Source organism: Trachurus japonicus, chromosome 17, assembly GCF_045865225.1.
Source record: "Trachurus japonicus isolate A0001 chromosome 17, Traja_1.0".
Taxonomy (NCBI): domain Eukaryota; kingdom Metazoa; phylum Chordata; class Actinopteri; order Carangiformes; family Carangidae; genus Trachurus; species Trachurus japonicus.
This window is the reverse complement of record NC_140923.1, coordinates 37,070,224-37,090,182: the sequence shown is the minus strand read 5'-3', so window position 1 is coordinate 37,090,182 and position 19,959 is coordinate 37,070,224. Positions and strand designations below refer to the sequence as shown.

At 44.1% G+C, this 19,959-nt stretch overlaps 2 protein-coding genes across 3 annotated transcripts in view; one reads left to right on the top strand and one right to left on the bottom strand.

The window, feature by feature from the left end:
• Positions 1-12: 12 nt before the first annotated feature.
• LOC146971331 (uncharacterized) lies at positions 13-11,247 on the top strand. Its single transcript, XM_085805866.1, has 11 exons — positions 13-1,339; positions 3,395-3,482; positions 4,549-4,650; positions 5,399-5,464; positions 5,591-5,619; positions 5,738-5,875; positions 6,029-6,115; positions 7,553-7,627; positions 7,740-7,846; positions 9,415-9,595; positions 9,704-11,247. Exons 1-11 carry the CDS (start codon positions 1,181-1,183, stop codon positions 10,694-10,696), a joined length of 2,025 nt encoding a protein of 674 aa, XP_085661992.1. The 5' UTR covers positions 13-1,180; the 3' UTR covers positions 10,697-11,247.
• A 44-nt stretch (positions 11,248-11,291) lies between these two features.
• The window catches only part of dnah9l (dynein, axonemal, heavy polypeptide 9 like), a 38,563-nt gene continuing 29,895 nt past the window's right edge, over positions 11,292-19,959 (bottom strand). For both annotated transcript variants that reach the window (XM_085805852.1, XM_085805853.1), the window contains 24 exons: positions 19,730-19,864; positions 19,394-19,567; positions 19,067-19,199; positions 18,831-18,933; positions 18,455-18,577; positions 18,154-18,358; positions 17,790-17,954; positions 17,470-17,610; positions 17,056-17,226; positions 16,844-16,966; positions 16,561-16,754; positions 16,171-16,319; positions 15,803-15,930; positions 14,920-15,057; positions 14,712-14,801; positions 14,441-14,632; positions 14,213-14,332; positions 13,945-14,004; positions 13,118-13,300; positions 12,738-12,920; positions 12,482-12,597; positions 12,083-12,195; positions 11,765-11,905; positions 11,292-11,672 (listed from right to left, as the gene is read on the bottom strand). In XM_085805852.1, the coding sequence (XP_085661978.1) occupies positions 11,425-11,672; positions 11,765-11,905; positions 12,083-12,195; positions 12,482-12,597; positions 12,738-12,920; positions 13,118-13,300; positions 13,945-14,004; positions 14,213-14,332; positions 14,441-14,632; positions 14,712-14,801; positions 14,920-15,057; positions 15,803-15,930; positions 16,171-16,319; positions 16,561-16,754; positions 16,844-16,966; positions 17,056-17,226; positions 17,470-17,610; positions 17,790-17,954; positions 18,154-18,358; positions 18,455-18,577; positions 18,831-18,933; positions 19,067-19,199; positions 19,394-19,567; positions 19,730-19,864 (3,528 nt within the window). In that variant the 3' untranslated portion in view covers positions 11,292-11,424. The remainder of the gene's footprint in view (positions 11,673-11,764; positions 11,906-12,082; positions 12,196-12,481; positions 12,598-12,737; positions 12,921-13,117; positions 13,301-13,944; positions 14,005-14,212; positions 14,333-14,440; positions 14,633-14,711; positions 14,802-14,919; positions 15,058-15,802; positions 15,931-16,170; positions 16,320-16,560; positions 16,755-16,843; positions 16,967-17,055; positions 17,227-17,469; positions 17,611-17,789; positions 17,955-18,153; positions 18,359-18,454; positions 18,578-18,830; positions 18,934-19,066; positions 19,200-19,393; positions 19,568-19,729; positions 19,865-19,959) is intronic.

The window sequence follows — 19,959 nt, the reverse complement described above, 5'->3', positions numbered from 1 at the left end:
CCGTCAAGAGTAGTTCTGCTGCTTTAGCTTTTGAATCATGTAAGTCATGCAGTTTATTTTGAACGTTTGTGTACTATTTACGTCTCTCTCCTCATTGGATGGGGCTTCTGGTTGAGAAAAAACACTTTTGTTGTGCCATCTGTCTAGTGATTGGACTCTCAAGAGTATGAAAATCATCAGAATATTGTTTCATACGTAGCATCCAACACCTCGGTCCTCTGTGGTGCAATAGTTGGTTACAGCTTCCAGAGGCTAGTGGCGGCCTTCAGCCTCCTAGTCCTGCTTTATTTACTCTGTGAATCACCCTCAAGTTCTGCTTTTGCACTTGATTACTGTCAACAACTGAGAATTGTAACTAACGTCCCCGAGCTGATCTCACCTGTCCCCACACAGTGATGTCAGCGAGGCTATCTTGCTTGGTGATGTCACTGGGTCATTCCTGTCGGGTTGAGTAACACGCTGACCCTGCCTGGCTTCTCTGGTGAGTGTGTGTGTTTTTAGCTGCTCAGAGTGTGAGAGATGGTCTTAGGTATCTGTGGCAGTCATCCTTGTTGCTGACTGATTTACTGTGTCTGACACGCTATAGGCTGGAACCTGGACCTCTGTCTATCTGTGTGTGTAGTGTATGAAGATCTTTATATAGCCGCACTTATCCAGGAAGGAGGAATGCCCTGGATGCCAGTGACCATATTTGAACAGTGTGTCTGCTCCAGGCTGACTGCACACACTGACTGCAAACTGTAATTTACACACACTCACCTCCCCTTCAACTTCACACTCAACGTGTATGTGTGTGTGTGTGTGTCTGCTCTGTATTGTAGTTACACTGGATCACCACTATCAGGCAATGTAATACCTTGGCTAGTAGTGACAGTGGGGCTTCGACTTTTCCTGACTCACGGGGAGCAAACTTCTCTCTCTCTCTTTCCAGCACTTTCTGGTTTCTTCTTCTCTCTGACAATCTCTTCTGCCGACTGACAACATCCACTCCGACCCTGTGGAGGAAACTACACGGCCTCTCCTTACTTCTTCTTCCCTCAAACGCTCCTCGCTGGTCCGTGAATTGTGTACACTTTTTTTCCGGGGGGCAGCAGCAGTCTGTGCTTGAGCGTGCACGCTTTTTGAGCTCCGTGCGTATGTGTATGTGTGTGTGTGTGCTGTGCGCGTGAGTCAGTATGCCATGTCGTCCCCTGGCTCGTCGTTTGTGCAGATAAAGCATGAGGACCTGCTTTTCTATGAGAACTGTGGAGGAGGCAGCTTTGGGAGCGTCTACCGAGCCCTCTGGATATCCCAGGACAAGGAAGTGGCTGTGAAGAAGCTCCTGAAGATTGACAAAGAGGTAAGATGGAAGACACACACACACACACACACACGTACAGAGCAGTCATAACACTTGTGCGGCAGAGTCACACACAAAATTAAACATCCAAAAGCTGCTGTCAGTTATAGCCTCTCCTCTGTGGCCTATCACTGCTCCAAACCTCAACATGAATCAGTGCCCACTCATTTCCCAGATTCTCTAGATTGAACTCAAAGCCCCCTCCCTCCCTCCCCCCTCTCCTCCCATGTTGTCTGCCGTTGAACATGTGTTTATCTTAAACATACCTCTCTTTGTCCCCCTCCTCCTCCCTCTCTTTTGTGCATGGAGCAGTTTTATTTATGCCAACACTCCCCTGTTCCTCCCATTTTGTGCCGGGGCGAGGTGTGTGGTCATTTGGGGCCGTTATGCCCCCGCGGTCCGGGCCGGGTGGTTCTCCATGCGTATGACCTCGATGGTGATCCAAACATAACTTCCCTCCATGTTATTAATACCGGAGTGGTGGTGGTGGAGGTTCACAACGCAGTGTCAGGAAATTAGGGCGACCTGTGGGTGAATCGGGCACAGTGTTGCTGTTGTGGCAACAGGTTTTAAACAATGTAATGCAAAAGTGCTCAGAAATGACAGAGACCATTCAGAGGCAGTGGATCTAATGCACTAATGTCACACAGGAGGAGCTAAGAGTTTGATTTCTTGTCCGACTTAACTTCTCTCACACTCACTTTCTCACACCCACACACAAACACATGCAGGGTGGGCAGACAGTGTAAAACTGTGTGTGCAGTCGGAGTGTAAATACAAATTGATGGATCATGGGAGAGCTGCAGCGCAGTGGATCCTTCAGGAATCTTTCCCTGCAACACATCATGTGAAATGGAGCTGCTTTTGAACATTAAAGTCATATTTCAAGCGATCTTTGATGTTTGCACAAACACTACACTAACTCTCACTGCGGCGTCAGAAGGATTCAAATCATTTGCGTCTGTAAAAATAGTTCACTGCACCACAGTAGTTAGACTGCAACAAGTAGAAGTCCTGCATTCAGATTCACCTCAGTTAAAGTAAACGAGTGGTGACAAAATGTACATTAAGTATAAAAAAAATTAATGAACTCATAATGCAGAATCAGATGTGTGTTATATTACTGGATTAGCATTATAAATGAGCTATTAGAATAAAGTGTACTTTGATGTATGTGGTTGAGGTGGAGCTAATTTCACATTTTACAGAATTTATATCATCATAATCATGTAATTACACAAAAAAATGGATCATTTTATGTCAATTTCATTTTACTTAATGTTTTTAATGTTCTTTATTTTACATCAGTGATTCCAAAATGTTTTATATTAATTTTATGTCTTGTGATGTTAAGCACTTGGTGCTTCACAACATTGGCCATTTCTTTGCTGTAAAGCACTACATTTATTGAAAGTATTATACAAAAATAAAATGTATTATGACGACTGTAGTTTAGTCCATTAAAATACCTCATTAAATTTGTATTAGTTGGTAGCCAGCCTTTGTACATCAGTGATTGAGTACTGTAACTGTACTTGAAAGTTAATTTTCATTTCTATATCTAAAATGTAAACTGCATGTGTGAATGTACACACACATACACACACACACACACTGATAACCTTACATGTGGAATGAGTAATAGGAAAACAGACTTTTTTCTGTTAGAAAGTTGTGTTATTCTGTTAATATTCTGGTGTTTGATTGCAGTTGTTCTACGATTTGATCAAATTGATGGTTAGTTATTGTGTTGCTTGGCAACAGTTACGTATTCCACATATGCAGAGGTTATGACCTGTATGTCAGTTGAGATTAATAGCATGTTTGTCACAGCAGTGTGAATGGTCTGTCCTATGACAGGGGTTCAGACATCCCAGAGACACTGTCAGGACCAAATCAAAAGCTACAGCTTTTACCTTTACATCCAATAAGGGATGATTATTTTCTCAAAGGTCGTGTTTCCTCGTCAGCGTCAGATATTGGAACTGTTAAGCTGGCTGCTAATGAGGCTGTTCATGACCCTCTCCTCTCTCCTTTCCTCGTCTCCTCATCCAGGCGGAGATTCTCAGTGTCCTGAGTCACAAGAACATCATTCAGTTTTATGGAGCCGTGCTGGAATCTCCCAACTATGGCATTGTCACAGGTCAGACCCCATATCTGTTAGTGTGTGTGTGTGTGTGTGTGTGTGTGTGTGTGTGTGATGCATATATCCTTTTAAATGTCTTGACCAGAACATAAAACCTTAAAGATTCAGATAAGTTGCTCTACAAATTAAGATGTGTGTCATTATCTTTGGTGGAAATAACATTAGGTTGGGTCAGGGTCAAACCCTGAGGCATGAAAAGGTTAAAGCCATTTTTCTCGTGTATATCTACACAAGTGTTTGTGTATATCAACTTTATTAGTTTGTATTAAATCGCAGGATGTGTTAGCACATGCTCTGATGGCCAACCAGTGTTTATGTGTGTGTTTTGAAGTGTCGGTGTGTACTCTGAGTGCTAGTTCTTGCTGTGTTTCCTGGCAGGACATTTGTAACTGAGACCAGCATGTTTGTATGTGGTTGTAATCCTGATGGGGTCATATGTTTAAGATAAAGCACCGACACACCACCAGAAACTTGTCCAGCAATAATTCTTAACTGCAGCTGAGGGTTACCAAGCACAACAATTACTAAAAATAAGAAAGTACAGTAAGGCACACATGGGAATTGGTTCAAGAGAGATATTCCAGTCACAGTGATGACTGGAAATGGGAAAATAACAGATTCTTTCCATTTTCTGCTGCACAGTCTTGTCACTTTGAATTGCTCACATTACGGAAAAATGGGATGGGAAAGGTTGCAAGTTCAGAGATAATCTAGATTAGACAGTCAGGGTGTGAAGGTTGCAATTTTTTTGCACTGATTCAAACTGGCCTCTCTCTGTTTAAGTATGCGTAGTGTGCAGGATTTGACCGCGTGTGACATTTCTCATGTTATAATATATTTAGGTAGAATACTGCATGAATATAAAAACTGATATTTATCCTGTCAGGGTTTAAATATTTCAAAGATCTCAAAGATCAAATTTAAACAGATGTGGTTATTTATTCATCCTGCTCATAGTCTCATTGTGAAGCTGTGTACAGAGACACGTGGTTTCTCTTTTTATGTTCTCTTATTGTAACCATTGCCTGTGTGTGTGTCTGTGTATGTGTGTCACTTCTTGCAGAATACGCTAGTGGAGGCTCTCTGTATGAGTACCTCTCCAGTGAACAGAGTGAGGAGATGGACATGGAGCAGATCATGGCCTGGGCCATTCAGATAGCCAAAGGTTCAGCTGAGGAAATAACACTGATGAAATGTCTTTGTGTCAGAGTTTTATCATTTATTTAAAGCTCCTCAGAGGCATCGCCACTCTGTGTTTTGGTTTATTTTACTCACCATGTACCACAGTTAGACGTCAGCTTTTTATTTGCCTTTCAATCAATGTCACTTACGTGCGTTCATTCGGCACCAACAAACTTTTTCCATTTAACAGCCAAAGCAATGAGATAAAATATAAAATATACAAATCAATAATACAAAGCACCAAAACATAATAGATATTAGATTTTTAACCACCTGGAAGCTGCAGAATAAAAGAACAAATTACTTTTCCTTATGATTCGAGTGACAAATGATGGTGGTGGACTGAGGATAAAGATTTACATATTCACTTGTTCCCTGTGATAATGAAGAGTAATAAGTCATGCACAGTTAACAGTGACAATCAATTGTGTTTGACAGACAAAAGCAACTGAGTCCCTAACTTTAGATGAGTCTGGTGATATTTTGGACAGCCTTTTAGATTTTACACCTTTTATTCCTGATCATTTGCTTTAAATGTTGTTTTCAGCCTAAAAGTTTCACTCTAAGTTCGGTTTCGGTGAAAGTTGAAATTTTGAGATTTTAAAAAAGAAATTGCAACTGAACTTACTTGTCAGTATAATATGAAGTTGAACTCGAACCATTAACTAAATAAACACTGGAAGATGTACAAGTTGTTTGGCACTTGTTAAATGTTAACCATGTTCTCTCAGGGATGCATTACCTCCACGCAGAAGCTCCAGTCAAAGTCATTCACAGAGACCTCAAGTCACGGAACGGTAATGTGTGATAGAAATCATCCTCTCATTTGTTCCTCAGAGCTTCATCTTGTTCTGACTGTTGGCTATTGTGTAAAAACAACGAAACTCTCACACATTTGACTGGTTTCTCTGTCTCTTGTACAGTGGTGATGACAGCAGACAAAGTGCTGAAGGTCTGTAGCACCAATCCTGTGATTTATGGACATATTATGCACATATTACTGTACTACTGTACATGTTTTGTGCATCTTATGTGTTGTCTTTTTTGTTCTCTCTCTGCTTTGATTTCAGATTTGTGATTTTGGGGCATCTAAGTTCCTCTCCCACACCACCCACATGACGGTGGTGGGCACTTTCCCCTGGATGGCTCCTGAGGTCATTCAGAGCCTCCCTGTGTCTGAGACCTGCGACACCTACTCCTACGGTGTGGTGAGTTGGTAGTAATTAAATAAAAAAAAACTTAATTCAGACTTCATCAAAACTGTTTGAGAAAGCTCCAGGAAACAAAAACACTGCAAGAAGCAGCAGAGCAGAGCACTCGTGTCTGTCTGAATGAGCCAGCACAGTCTGCTCTGTGTCCAGGTGCTGTGGGAGATGCTGACTCGGGAGGTTCCTTTCAAAGGCTTCGAAGGGCTGCAGGTTGCATGGCTGGTGGTTGAAAAACAAGAGGTAACGGACACAAACACACACATACACACACACGTACACGTGAGCACACCTTTGCGAGCACCCTGTAAACATGTAGACCCACCAGAATTTGAGAAGGCTGGAGGAACAATGCGATGCTCTCATGGTTTCCACTGTGAGCTGGTGAGGCTGAGGCTGGGTATTTTTAGGCCTGATGTCAGTTCTCTGCTCTTGTAAGGCCTGGATACACAGCAGTGGAGCTCAGCCAGACCCCCCCCCCCGGCTAAAGCCTTTACGAGAGGAGAGAGCGAAAGAGAGAAACAGACAGACAGAGAGAGAGCGGAGAGGGGGGTGTAGAAGAAAGACTGCAGCGATGGGAGGGTTGATTCAAGAGGTTTATGGATGGTGGGGGATGATGGTTACACAGTGTATGTGTTTCAGTTATTGACGTGCCTGAATCCACTTCAACAGCTACACACACACACACACACACGCGCGCGCACACACACACACACACTGAGGGCCAACAAACAACTCGGAGAACATGATTCCTGCGTAGCTGTTGGCTAATCTCCAAATACTCTCCCTAAATAACTCACTCTCTCTCTCTCTCTTTCCCTTTCCCAGTCTCCCTCTGATTTTCCCCTCCGCTGCTATACCTCGTCCTGACCCTCTAACTTGCCCTCTCTCCACTCCACAGTGATATTTTAGGATTAATCCCCACAGAAATCTGTTTCCATTTGCCGCACGGTACTATGGAGCTGTCTGGGCTCATTCAGACCCGTGGCGATGCCAGGGGATGTTTAATGTGGGAACATTATCTCAGCGGCATGTTGCTGCAGTTTACAATGCTACACAAAGATAAACATGGCGCCCATAGACTTTTATATTTTCCGATTTTACGCCAAACCGTTTCACTTGAGTGCATTTTTCATATTCAACGGCATCAAATTTAACTACAATGTAAAACTGTAAACACACAAAATAATCTGCTGAAACTGTTCCCCGGTCTTATTTTGTGCAGGGGTTATGCTGTTTCACATCAAAACACATTCTCTCTAAAAAAGTGGGATCAGTTATAGTTATTTTGCACTGCACATTTCTGTATTTAGTGTGATGTAGTTTATTTCTCTATGATTTTATCAGTGGGAGAAGTGGCGTCTAGTTAGAAAAATGTGACATCAAGGCTTAGCGATATTTGATTTATAATGAGGAGAAGGCAGCTATGGGGTTATTTTTATTGTGTTTCCAACCACAATAGCTGAGATTCTGAATGTGATAATGACATTTAACTCAAAGTAGCACTGTGCTAGTAAAGCAGCAAACTGGCTTTACCTTTAACTGTAGCTAATTAACTCATGAGTAAATGTCCTCAAGGTTTTCTAGTTGCTTTATAAAAATGAATATATGTCCAGATGTGATATGTCTGTATTAAGAAGCTTCTGCTACTTGTGTGTGTCTGTGTGTTTGCTTATCTAGAGGCTGACCATCCCCACCAGCTGTCCAGCAAGTTTTGCTGAGCTGATGAGGAAATGCTGGCAGGCAGATCCAAAGGTAAACTAAGGACGGATACAAGGAAGATCTTAGGGAAAATGTTACAATGCCTCACTTTTATACTTTTAAAAGACATTAAAAATCGTGGTGACTTGTTTGTGCGCATCTACAGGAGCGTCCACAGTTTAAGCAGGTGCTGGTAACCCTAGAGACAATGGCCAACGACAGCAGACTACCGGACCAGTGTAACTCCTTCCTACATAACAAGGACCAGTGGAGGTACACACACACACACACACACAAGCACAAAACCATACACACAGATTTGTAGTCATTCAGATAAAGCAGTGATTGTGACTGCAAGTTTGAGGTGTCATTTGTAAGTTGTATACAGTAGTCTTAGTCTTTTGTCTGAATGACAAATGCAGTCTCGTGTTGACTGTACTCCAAATAAAACTAAATGTGCATGCACACACATTTAACAGATTAAATGCCTCTACACACACACAGAGACACATATATACACATCTCATGGACTCTAAAGCTCAGGAGAGAAGTTGAATGTGTGACCCTGCACTCTACTTCAGTCTATAATAAGCTCTCTGGAAAGTGTCCATGGAAGAGATTCCTCTACTCCTCCACTCTGCCCTCGCTCCACCACGGGGGGAAAGACAGAGGGCTGGCGGGTGGTGGGTGGGGGGGCGGGTGGGTTAGAGGGAGAGGTGGTAAAGAAATCAAGTGAACTGAAGAACAGGAGAAGTTCAGGGAGGAACAGAAAATGTCTTGTGTCCATGTGAAATCTAAAACACTGAGGATAGAGGGAAATAAGTGGACAGATGACAAGGGGGGAGACAGAGGAGGGAGGGAGGGAGGGAGGGAGAGTGAGGGGTGGGGGATGGAGCGCAGGACAGAGGGTGCGAGATTCTGTGCATATTTAACATGAGTACAGCGAGGCAATCAATTCTGAGTGAAGTTTTGGGTACGGGTGGAAAAACTTGGACAAGGAGGGAGGAGAGAGGGAGGAAGGGAGGGAGGGAGGGAGGGAGGGGAGAGGAAGAGAGGGAGGTGTAGGGGCGGGATGAATGAATAGGGAGGCATGGCAGTAACACAGGAGGAGGTATGGTTGTGCGTCAGATCTCTTCTCTATATTTAGTTGCTGTGAGAGCTGATTGTGTTTGTGAATGCAGATTCACAGAAACACTCACCAGCTCCCAGCGGCCTCTTGTGGTCACAGACGGTACTGCAGGGAAATACTTCTCTGATCACACACTGATAAACTATATAGTATTCTGCAGTAATAATAAAGTCATGACATCAGAGTAATTAGATTACTGTTTTTTTTTTTTAACCTTGTAATGTTGCATCAGATTGTCAGAGCTTTACTGCACTGAGTTGAATATAGAACAAATATAATCTCCTGTTAGTGTAGAATGGACTGGTGCATTGATTTCTTCAGTATGCTGTCACAATTAGTATATTGTATGTCGTGTGTATTAGTTAATGTGGGATGTGTTGCATTTGCAGAACTGAGGAAAAATAATCAGTGTTTTGAGAAAAACCAACATTACTCTACGGTACACAGTGTTGACAAACACTAAAGCAAACTTTGGGAATATCAGGCACGAGTGATCTCAAGGGTTTAGATAAAGACAGTGTCTTTATCTATTATCTGTTATCTAACAACATGCACATTTGAAACATTTGTTTGATTCACTTTGGCCTGAGGAACTACTGTATTTGACTCTGAATTTTCTTGATAATTATTTGTGGTTGTGATGAAGTCGTCGTTGAAACTCTGCCACACAGTTGATGTTCTGTCTGATGTGCTCTATGCGTAAATACGACAGGTGTGAAATCGAGTCGACTCTGGAGCGCCTTCGGAAGCTGGAGAGGGAACTTTACTCCAAAGAGAAGGAGCTGGAGGAGCGGGAGAGGAGGCTCAAACTGTGGGAGGAGAGGCTGATGGAGAGATCCAACATGACTCCCAGTCCCACCTCTCTACTCATGGAGCGCTCAAACATCTCACCAGTGAGTAGATGTGGAGTGTAAATCAGTTCAAACTGCTTAAATCAAACTCCTCTAAATACCTTTGTTTGATCTTCGTCCTCCTCCTCCTCCTCCTCCTCTCTCTCACAGTTCTTCAGCTCTGGGTCGTTCTTCCGCTCACACTCTCAGGACTCCAACAGTACAGCAGTCAGCAGCGCCGGCGTCAGCAGCGCCGGGGTCAGCTGTCTCCTCCGCACCCTCAGCAACGGAGACACGGAGAGGGGGAGCAGCACGGTGCTGGAGAGGGGGATGGGTTCGCTCAGCGACAGCGGGAGGCTCCACGCCATGCTCCGAGGGCTGCAGGGGAGGTTCGGAGAGGAGGAGGAAGAGGAGGAGGAGGAGGAAGGCACCCTTGAGGAGAAAGGCTGGGGGCAGAGGGAGAGGGAGAGGGATGATAGCGGGAGCTTGGAGGGAGGAAGAGTGCAGGTGACCCTCCGGAGCTTCCCGGGAGGCGTAGTGGAGAGGGAGGAGAGGACGTGGGAGGAGGGGGACAGGGAGAGGGGAGGCATGCAGAGGAGCAGGGTGACCACCATAGTCCGAGGATACTCAGGCGGGTTCGGAGAGGCGGAGGGGGAGAGGGAGAAGGAGGGAGGATGGGAGATAGAAAAACTCAACGAGAGAGGGATGGAGGGAGGGATGGACGGCGGGCGGCTCCCGACCATGTTCAAGGGTCTCCATGGGAGTTTAGGGGGGCTGGAGAACATGCTGTCCTTAGACATGGACGACATGGGGGACATGGGGGACATGGAGCGACTAGGCGACATGGACATGAACATGAACATGGGCGACCTGGGAGTGAAGGTGGTGGGTCACGGGGTCAGGAGCGAGCTGGGGGTCAGGGGCCGCAGCAGGAGTGACATGGGGATGGTCGTCCAGGGGGTCAGGGGCGACGTCAGCGAGGCCATCAGCCAAAAGATTAGAGGCGAGGTGGGGGTCGTCGGCCACTCGGGGGTGCAGGTGAGCATGCGGGCTTCGTCCAATCAGAACTCTGTGAAGAGCTGCAGCGTGCGGCACGGAACCAAGATCAACATGGCGACGGCAGCCATGGACATGATGGAGCTCGACTGGTCCGACAGCGACTAGAGAACACATTAGTGCACACACACACACACACACACACACAGGCCAAACTAGCCAGATTTTGACTTGTTAGCACATACAGTATCTGAGCTACAGTATGTGCAGTAGAATCTCCTGATGAAAACGAGCTGGTTAACACACACACACACACACACATTTCTTTTGTTAATTTTTTTTTATTGAATGGATGAATACTACACCCATGTGTACTGTGAAGTAAGAAGGAGCAAAAAGACAATTCGAGGTTGTCTCGTTATGCTGACAGAACGATTTCACCTGTGTAATTCAATGTGCTATTAAAACTGCTGCATAACATACTGTAAGAGGTACAAGTGTTACAAAATAACACACTTGAATGTCGCTCTAATGAGGCAGCATTGTCAGATTTTTTTTTTCTCTCTCCTCCTGCTTATACGGTATCTGTTAGTTGATAGATTTGATTTGTTCAAAACAAGCTTTGACTTTTATCAGTTCTAACTGTGATCTAGAGCGTGAATTTTTGGCATTTCTCTCTGTATATTTTATCATTTTTCAATAAAAAGAAAAGAAAGTGATTGCGTTCCAGTGCTTCTGCTCTGTCAGGGTTACGCCCCATCCTGTAGAAAGTAACATGTATAATTTATTAAAAAGAACATCAAAAAAGCTAAAAAACCTTATACACACATGATACTTCCTTCAGAACAAGAAAACAAATCCCTCTTAATTTTGACCTCTGACCTCTAAACTCCGTCTCACACACTGAGCAATAGAGCCACTCCAGCCAGAACCCATTTTCCTGGCCGCTCCCTAGTTTTCAGGCTGAAAGTCCAAACATATGTCGGCCCTCTGATTTTGGTCTTGTAGAGCGGACACTCGTAGATATTCCTGGTCTCCTGGCGGTCGTTGGGCACAGCTCGGACCGAGATGACCGGCATGGAAGGGGTCAGCTCCTTCAGACGAGCCTCAGTGATCACGCCTGCCTGGGTGTCCCATCTGGCACCTGCGGAAGGACAAGGGTTAAAAGTAGAGAAAAAAAACGGAGAAGCCGAGGCCCAGCAATAGAGAGGAAATGAAAAGATGGTGTTGGTCTACCTTCCATGTAAAGTCCGTACACGTATGCGCCCTCCCTGGCAGGCTGGTTGAACTCTTCCTTAAACTTCTTGGTCACATCCACTGTCAGGTTGACTTTATCCAGGGGCCACTCATTCTTACGCGCCAGGGACTGCATCACCGCTGAAAACACACAGCATTTAAGATAAGACACAAGACAAAAGATGAGGGAAGCTTTAATAAAAACTATGATTTATGTATTATATGTATATTTATCTTTTTATACTATGATTTATATATATACATAAAACTGTGTGGCTCTATTATTTCTCCTATCTGTGTGCACAAATGTGTGTTTACCAGTGAGAAAAGACTGTGGGTTGAAAAGTCCAGACAACCAGACGACACTGGGCAGAGAGAGGTCCTGAGTCCAGCTGTCCAGTTCTTTACAACGCTGCAACACATCATTATACCTGACACACACACACACACACACACACGAGTGAGAATAATTTCAATCTAATCTTATTACAGGTGGTTGCATCAGTTTAGTGTACTTCATGACAGCTCTTAGAGAATTAGAGTAGTCGTAGTTAGTAAATGCGTTATTTTGGAGTGCTACTATGCATTGGACATTAGAAAGTTAAACACTCTCCCTCATATACAATTATGACAACAATCAACATATTCTTAATAGTATTTAATATTTAACTCATAAATTCAAAACATTTTGATGTACTGACACACACACACACACACCATATAGACAGGCTGTAGGTGGAGGGGTAAGCCAGCTTGGTCCATGTATCAGGGACGTTGTCAAAGAACAAGGCCGTCTGCAGCTTCTCCATCTCAGAGGAAATGGCCAGTTCACCCTTTGACAGACAGATTGAACCGTTGCATTTACAGAGATTATGGTTTTAGAGTTTCTTGGAATTCCTTATAAAGAAGAGAATGGGAGATTCGGCAGATGCACACACACATGAAGAGTATATTCCTAGAGATGAAGGCATACCTTGAGTCCAAGGTCAAGCTCCTTGAGCGAGCGTCGTATCTCAGAGATGAGTGTGTTCATGCGCTCGCACTCCTGGAAGCAGACGAGGATGTATGGGGAGCGCTCAGCTGTCTTGGAGGTGATGTCGGACATATTGTATTCCTCTGGCAGCTTCTCCACCACCTCATCTAAAATAGTTTTCACCTGAAGGTGGGTTAAGAGGGGTAACAGTAAAAGCACAGGGACGGGGATTAGCTATAGTCGTTGATAAATGTCCGTCAGTATCTTTGTGTGTTTGTTCGGCTTAGAGAGGGTCAGAGGTCAGTCAGAAATATAAAACCTTTTAATCTAAGTCGACAAGAAATAATCCTGTCAAGAAATAATTGAATACGTGGAGCTACCTTCTCCTCCAGAGTCTGTGAGACTCCCTCCCCCATCACAGCGTCGGGAGACTGCAGCTCCAGCAGAGTGTGAAAAAGGTTATCTGACGTCACCGTCAGGAACTCGATTTCTGCGTTGGGATGCAACCCATAATGCACTGGGCTCTCGTGGGGCAGCATCTCATCTATGAAATCATGGTAGCCCTGGGGATGAGTGGGGAGAAAAATGGTAAAAGCCATTCATAACAAGTGATGCTCTAAGTCATCTGGTACTTTTTCACAGTGCACTGCCCCTGTGGAACTGTAGTTTATTTTATTTTATTTTGGTCTTGACATGGCACCTCATTGTACAATAGAAATTACAGCTCAACATAAATAAAACAGCAAGACAATCTAAGAAAAAGTGACAAAACAGAAAATATGCAAATCAAAGTAAACAATAAGTAAATAAAATAAGTGTACAATACACATTTAGACTGAAAAGGTGTAGGCTGAAGCTTAGCTTATTTTGCCTACCCTATTAGAAATTGGGTTATATTAAAAACTATGCAATCTACTGTTTCCTTTTATCAGCAAATAAAAAGAGTCAAAAAAGAAGAAAGAAGCTCTACAGCATACTGTAGCAGGCACCACAGTTCATTGCTCTAACTTATATGAATTGATATTTTGAAGTCATTCTCCAGATTTTTCCATAGATCGACTTTTATTCATCCAGATAGAGCTGAAAGAACTAATATTCAGTGATGACTTGTTTTACATCCACCCACCAGGATGCAGGTGTGTTTCTGTTCTCACCACTTGAACCTCTAACAAGGTGTGACTGTGAAGCTGTATCTGTTTCCAGGTACCTGATAGTCCAGGTTGGAGGGAACGACGAACCCTGGAGCCAAAGAAAGCTTACGATCAAACTGCAAAGTGGAACAACAGAATGAAGACTCTTTAGTTTCAGATCTCTAACGCTGTACAAAACAAAAAACTGTCCCAATACAGGGCAGCCGCCAAATTAACATAGTTTGGTCCAAAATCTGTCACAGCTGCTATCGGCCAAACTCTAATGACGACTCATGGATGATTACTGTACGTTCATGTCTCTGTCCCTTTGTCCTCACTACAAACCTGGTTGGGCTGCATGTATTCTTCCAGGTATGTTCTGCAGAGACGTCTGTCCCAGTCGTCAGTGATGTGTCCTCCGTACATGATCTCCCCAAACAGATACCTCAGGTCCTCCCACGGCACCTTCATCATCGTAATCATTATGAAAATCCCATCCAAAGCAATCACCATAATAATCGTCCTCATCATCATGTTGTGGCGAACTGTAAAACTGCTCACTCTCCACTGTACCTGAGCGTTGGCCTCCAGGTAGTTGTAGAGGACGTTTACGGATATCGTCAGGTCTCCTGTGTTGAACGGATACTTCCTGTTCCAACCTTGAGGACCGAACTTCCTCCTCTCGGCCACACAGGCGTGGAAGTAACACAGAGAGAAGAGGATGGTCTTAAACTCCTGCTCACGACTGCACTGGTCCAGAATGTCCTAGAGAGGAGCCAAGGAATGAATAAACAAACAAATACACTGACACCATTAAAACACACAGCGGTCAGCGGAAGCTCACCTGGTCAAAGTTATCCAGAGCTGCATGCAGATTGGCGTGCATCCCTGTCGGAGGTTCATTGGTGATCTTGATAGCGTTTTCCAGAATTCCCTGAGGAAAACGAAACCAAATTTACATCGCAAGAGCAGAGCGGTAACGATCGCTGTAGCATAGCATGCACTCATTATGTGAATGTGTTTGTTGCCAAGATGATGCACCGTCTCTCTACCTGTGGGATTATGTGTTCCTGATGTGTTGGAGCTGGCTGCGCGCTCATAAACACTCTGTAGTCAGGATGACTGTCTTCGCAGCAGCGCTCCAGCAGCTTCTCCAGTGAGCCCAGCCAGCGACCAACGAGGTGGATGTTCTGTGAGGATGAAACCCACAGATCATATTCAATGTGGTATAAACAGCATGCAAAGAATATAACAGAGTTTCAGCATTATTATTTGATTTGTTAATGTTTTATACTGTATATTAAAAAAAAAAAGTATACTCTGTTCATAATTAAAAGCAGAAGTAAGCGATATTTTTGTGTTAATATAAGTCTTAAATAGTTATATCTTCCGACAGCAATCACTTACATAGAGTGTTTGGACTGAAACACGGGTCTGTCAGTCACTCTGCTCTGCTCTGAGCCGAGGAGAAAACATTTATCGTATCCTACAGTTTTTATCCAATGAGGAGAGAGAACGGCATGCAGGGCTGTGTGTGCAGCCAAGGGATGCGCCTGAATGTGGTGACGTAGGGACGAGGACTGTTATGGTGCGTTCAAGGCAACTCGTAACTCCTGTTTTTCCGACCTGTGAAGTCGTACCAGTTCGATCTGGTACGAGTTCACGGGTCGGAAGTTACGAGTGGCCGTTATAGTGACTTTCACAGGTAAAACAGGTCAGAAAAAACACGAGTGGGTTGCCTGGAACGCTACAAAGTCGTAAGTCGTGACTTGAAGCTGTAATTTACGATTTCAAAAGCCAGCCTGGAACGCAGCATTAGCCAAAACGACCGGATCGCTTACTTCTGCTTTAATAGAATGGCATTTCTATTCTGTGATTGAATGTGTGCCGTTCATCCAGACGTTTAAAGTAAACCCATCTCTCTGGCATCCACACCTGCAGTATCACCCAGTGGCCCTCTTTGGCAGCCTTCTCCATGGCAACCTCGGCCACAGCTTCTTGGCCCTGACCCAAGGACACATTGTGAAGCTTCCCAAGGTCGATAGTGAAACCCAGTTTACTTCCTGAGAAAAACACAGGACTGAATTTTTCATATGTTGACACAAACTGACCTTCAGAGAAAAATACTTGCCCTGTTGTTATTATATTTCTGGCGAGAAACATGTTACATTACTTTTTCCATGCATTTTTATCAGTGTTATGACACAAGGATTTAGAGTTCCACTGTCACTGACTTCAATGTGTGTATGCCTATGTATTTCAGTGTGGTCTGTGTGTGTTTGCAGAAACTTTGTGGACAGTACCCAGTGATTCCACGTCTTTAAGTGGGTCCACCCCAGGAGACAGGATGAAGAACACAGGTGAGGTTGGACCACTTTCTCGGAAGGACTTTGCAAACTCAGTCTTTCGGCCCTCTGTGTATTGAACACCAAGCTTCTCCTCCACAAAGTTCCTGCACCAACGAAAAAAGAGGAAATAGGCTGTGTTTACAAAAAGTAGATAAAGCCCTAAAAGCTCAAATCAGATGAAGCTACAAATACCAATTTTCAGTGCTCTTTAGCCATTGTAGGTGGGAATACGGAGATAAGCCAGCATGATGAATAATACAAAGTGATCAATTTGTAAAAAAAAGAAAAAAGAAAAATATAAACACTATAAGTAAAATACAAAAGAAGGACAGAACTGCTCTGCACCTCAGAGCGTAGGTCATGCGGTCGGGTCTTAGTGCTCTCATCATGATGAGTTTCTGCAGGGAGCTCTTCCCTTTCCACTCCTGAGGAAACTTCTCCTTCTCCGGACACTCCGACTCCACCAGCTTCTTCCAGCGCTTCGGAGAACCTTCGATGTCCCGGTCCAGACCACGAAACTCATCAGTGAAACTCATCACCTGAGCAAAGACGGTGAGCAGCAGGTGGTGATTTATGCTGTACTTTATTTCTGTGAATTATTTCTGTGAATATTTCTTTGTGTTTGCACCTTGATTGCGCTCCACGCCGAGTTGGACAAAAAGTCGAGGGGGCTGTTGTAGTTGTGGTCTATGTTAAAACGGAGCAGGAAGTCCAGCTCTCGCACGTCTATCTCTTTACTCATCAGGAGCAACTGAAATCCGGAGAACACAGTCAGGGGCAGGGAACAGTCTCTCTGAACATTGACGCAGACACACACACACATTAAACACAAACATGCACCTGGAAGGCCAGCTGTGCAGTAAAGGTGAGCTTGTCTCTCTCAAACAGTCCCCTGCTGATGTAGTTGAAGGTGGAGTAGGTAACACAGTCGATGAGGGTGTTCACTCTGCTCTTCACGTCCTCACAGGCCTCGGCCATCTCAACCGCTTTGTGGAAAACCACGTTAAAGGCCTGAGGACAAGAGATGGATGTTTGCTTGATTAATAAATACTCGATAATCACAGATTTCATGTTATGTTTTCCATTTTCCATCACAGGCCATTAAGAGTTCATTGCATGTGATCCTCATGAGGCGTTTAGAAACATTACAGTGGAAAAACATCATTTTCTGTTTTCTATGTTGAATAAAATTTTGTTTATGTGATTAAATAATAATAATTTTCAGTTGCTTCTTCATCTTCCTTTTCCAGCTACCTTGAGGCTGAACTGGTACATGGAGTTTATCTTGTTGAGATCATTCATGATGAAGTAGAGAAGCGACGCTCTGACAGCAACAGGACGATAGTGTTCTCTGGCTTCATTTATCTTCACCTCATTAACTTTAGCTTCCAGGACCTGAGAGGGAGGGACAAGATGGACACAGAGGAAGGAAAAAGAGACGGAGCACAGGAAGGAGATATGTATAAAAGATGATTTAACGCTGAAAAAGAAAAAAAAGATTTAACGCTGATTCACACCACAAATAAAAACACAGGTACTAATAAACTCCACCCCTCTCTCTCTCTCTCTCTTACTTTCATCTCAATCTCAGCAGCAGTGTGCTTGGTGGTCTCCAGCTTCTCCACCAGCACGTTGTCACCCAGGAAGTTGCTCTCAGCAGCAGACAAGCGCGTCAGCAGCTCGTCCTCCAGGAGCTTCAGCTCGATCTTAAACATGTTCTGCTGTTTGGTCAGTTCACTCTGCAGGAGGAGCAAAATAGAAAAAATAATTCATTAAAAAAAACTCCTAGATTGAATCAAGACAAAAACAAATTACTTTTTGCTTATCACTGCTGTTATTGTATAGTTTAATTAAAACATTGATAATCAGAGATAAATGAGTTGTAAAAAGGTGAACCTGTTGTTTGTTTAATAAAAGGAAAAGAAGAACCTAATTTACCTTGAGGTGCTCGAGGTCAGGCCTCTCCTGATTCACCACCTGAGCCAGGAGTTGGTCCTCTAGTCCGTCTCTGGTCACGGTGAAATTAATGAGGGTGGTTTGGGCTTGAATCTCTGGCTTGTAGTGAGGATTGGCTAATTTAGTGTGAAGGATCAGTCTGAAGCCTGGGTGAAAGAAACACTCCTTGTCCCCGACCTTTATACAACTAAGATGGAGTGAGAAAAAAAAAAAAAACAGTGCAAGGTCGGTGTGAATGTAAGAGGAACACATGGTTGTTTAGTAAAGTTGTATTTTGTGTTACCTGCCCTTCTTGATTGTGTGCCGTCCCAGCAGAGGGTCAATAACAGGGTCAATGGTCTCCTCGAGGTTCTCGATGAGGACGGTGTCACCAGCCACCACAGCCTGTTCTATCACATCTACATAACTGGAACATTTCAATATCAATATGTGAAAATGAAAAAGGAACACTTTTTATATATATAGTCAGCTCCCTCATTATACTGTACTGCACTGCTGAAGAACAAGTGGATGTGTAAATGTGACTCTTGCAGTACCCTTCAAAATAAAAGCTTTCCCAGTCTACCAGCATATAGCAACATTTCAGGTATTGTGGAGGTCGTGTTGAAAACCTTCATGACCACCTGAGGATGTTCAGACCGGGATGAGAAATCACTCACCCTCTCTGCCCAAGGCTGACGACCTTGAGGCTGCTGCCATGGCGACTCTTGATCCACTTGATGCCCTGCAGCTGAGGGTCAATGAGCAGAGGCCAGCGCTCACCTGAAGCAACAAACGCAATCCATGCAGGGATGTTTACCTGCATTGCTCTGCACTGTTTGTACCGCCCGTGAGAAAAAAAGCGACTGACATCATCATGGTGACGCAGTATAGGAGATTTATTGCTTCTACTCACAGTTTGTGAGGATGGTGGCGTTCTGAGTGGACATTTTGTCTCCGGGTAGGCCTTCGTTGTTCCACTGGGCCACCATTGCGTCATCAGTCAGCATTGACACTGGATCTAAGCCTTCTGTCATGGGGATTGACATCTGAAGGACGGACGAAAATGAACGACGAAATGACGAAAGAAATAAGAAGCTGGGATAATACAGACAACAGCTAAGGGGAAACGGGAGGAGAGAAAGAGAAGACATTACCGCAACAAATCTTCAGACAGACCTCAGAAGTTAGAAAAATGTTTGTTTTTATGGCCGAATGAGTGATGTGTTTTGCAGATTGTGACCTTCTGGTTGCGCAGAAACGGCATCCACAGATTGTCCAGCAGCTCCCTCCTGTACGTCTTGGAGAAAGAGCCGGCATAAGAGATGAATGCTGCAGTGAGCAGGACGTCCCCGCACAGCGTTTTCTCCTGTTCATGGTACTGAGCCACTGAGTGGGCCCAACGGACATTTTCACTCTTAAACGCGGACGGAGACACACAGATGCACACACAAGAGAGAGAGAGAAAGATTATTGCCCAAATAATGCAAAACTATAGGTTAAGCATTAAAGAAATTAAGTACAACACACTGGACAATATAAACCAATAAATCTAAAACCAACTTTCAGGAACGCCCACCTCAAGCCCTTTGACCAGCCGATTGGCCAGTTCTATCGTCTTGTTGGTGCGGTTGACCTCCTCCTGAAAGCCCATTTTCTCTGACGTGGCTTTCTCAAATGCCGTTGTCAGAGTTTCCAAGCTGCTGTCCAGCTCCTGAGAAGCAGAGGAGCAGAAGAAGGGCCAAAAATATGAAAAAAAAAGAAAAACCCCAGAAGAATTTGAGTTAAATTGCTACATGAGAAAGAAGT

Excerpts from the sequence above, each read along its gene's own strand:
- LOC146971331 (XM_085805866.1), top strand. The coding sequence starts at position 1,181 with ATGTCGTCCCCTGGCTCGTCGTTTGTGCAGATAAAGCATGAGGACCTG. Across the intron at positions 5,876-6,028 it reads ACACCTACTCCTACGGTGTG|GTGCTGTGGGAGATGCTGAC; the intron begins GTGAGTTGGTAG and ends CTCTGTGTCCAG. Across the intron at positions 7,847-9,414 it reads CATAACAAGGACCAGTGGAG|GTGTGAAATCGAGTCGACTC; the intron begins GTACACACACAC and ends TAAATACGACAG.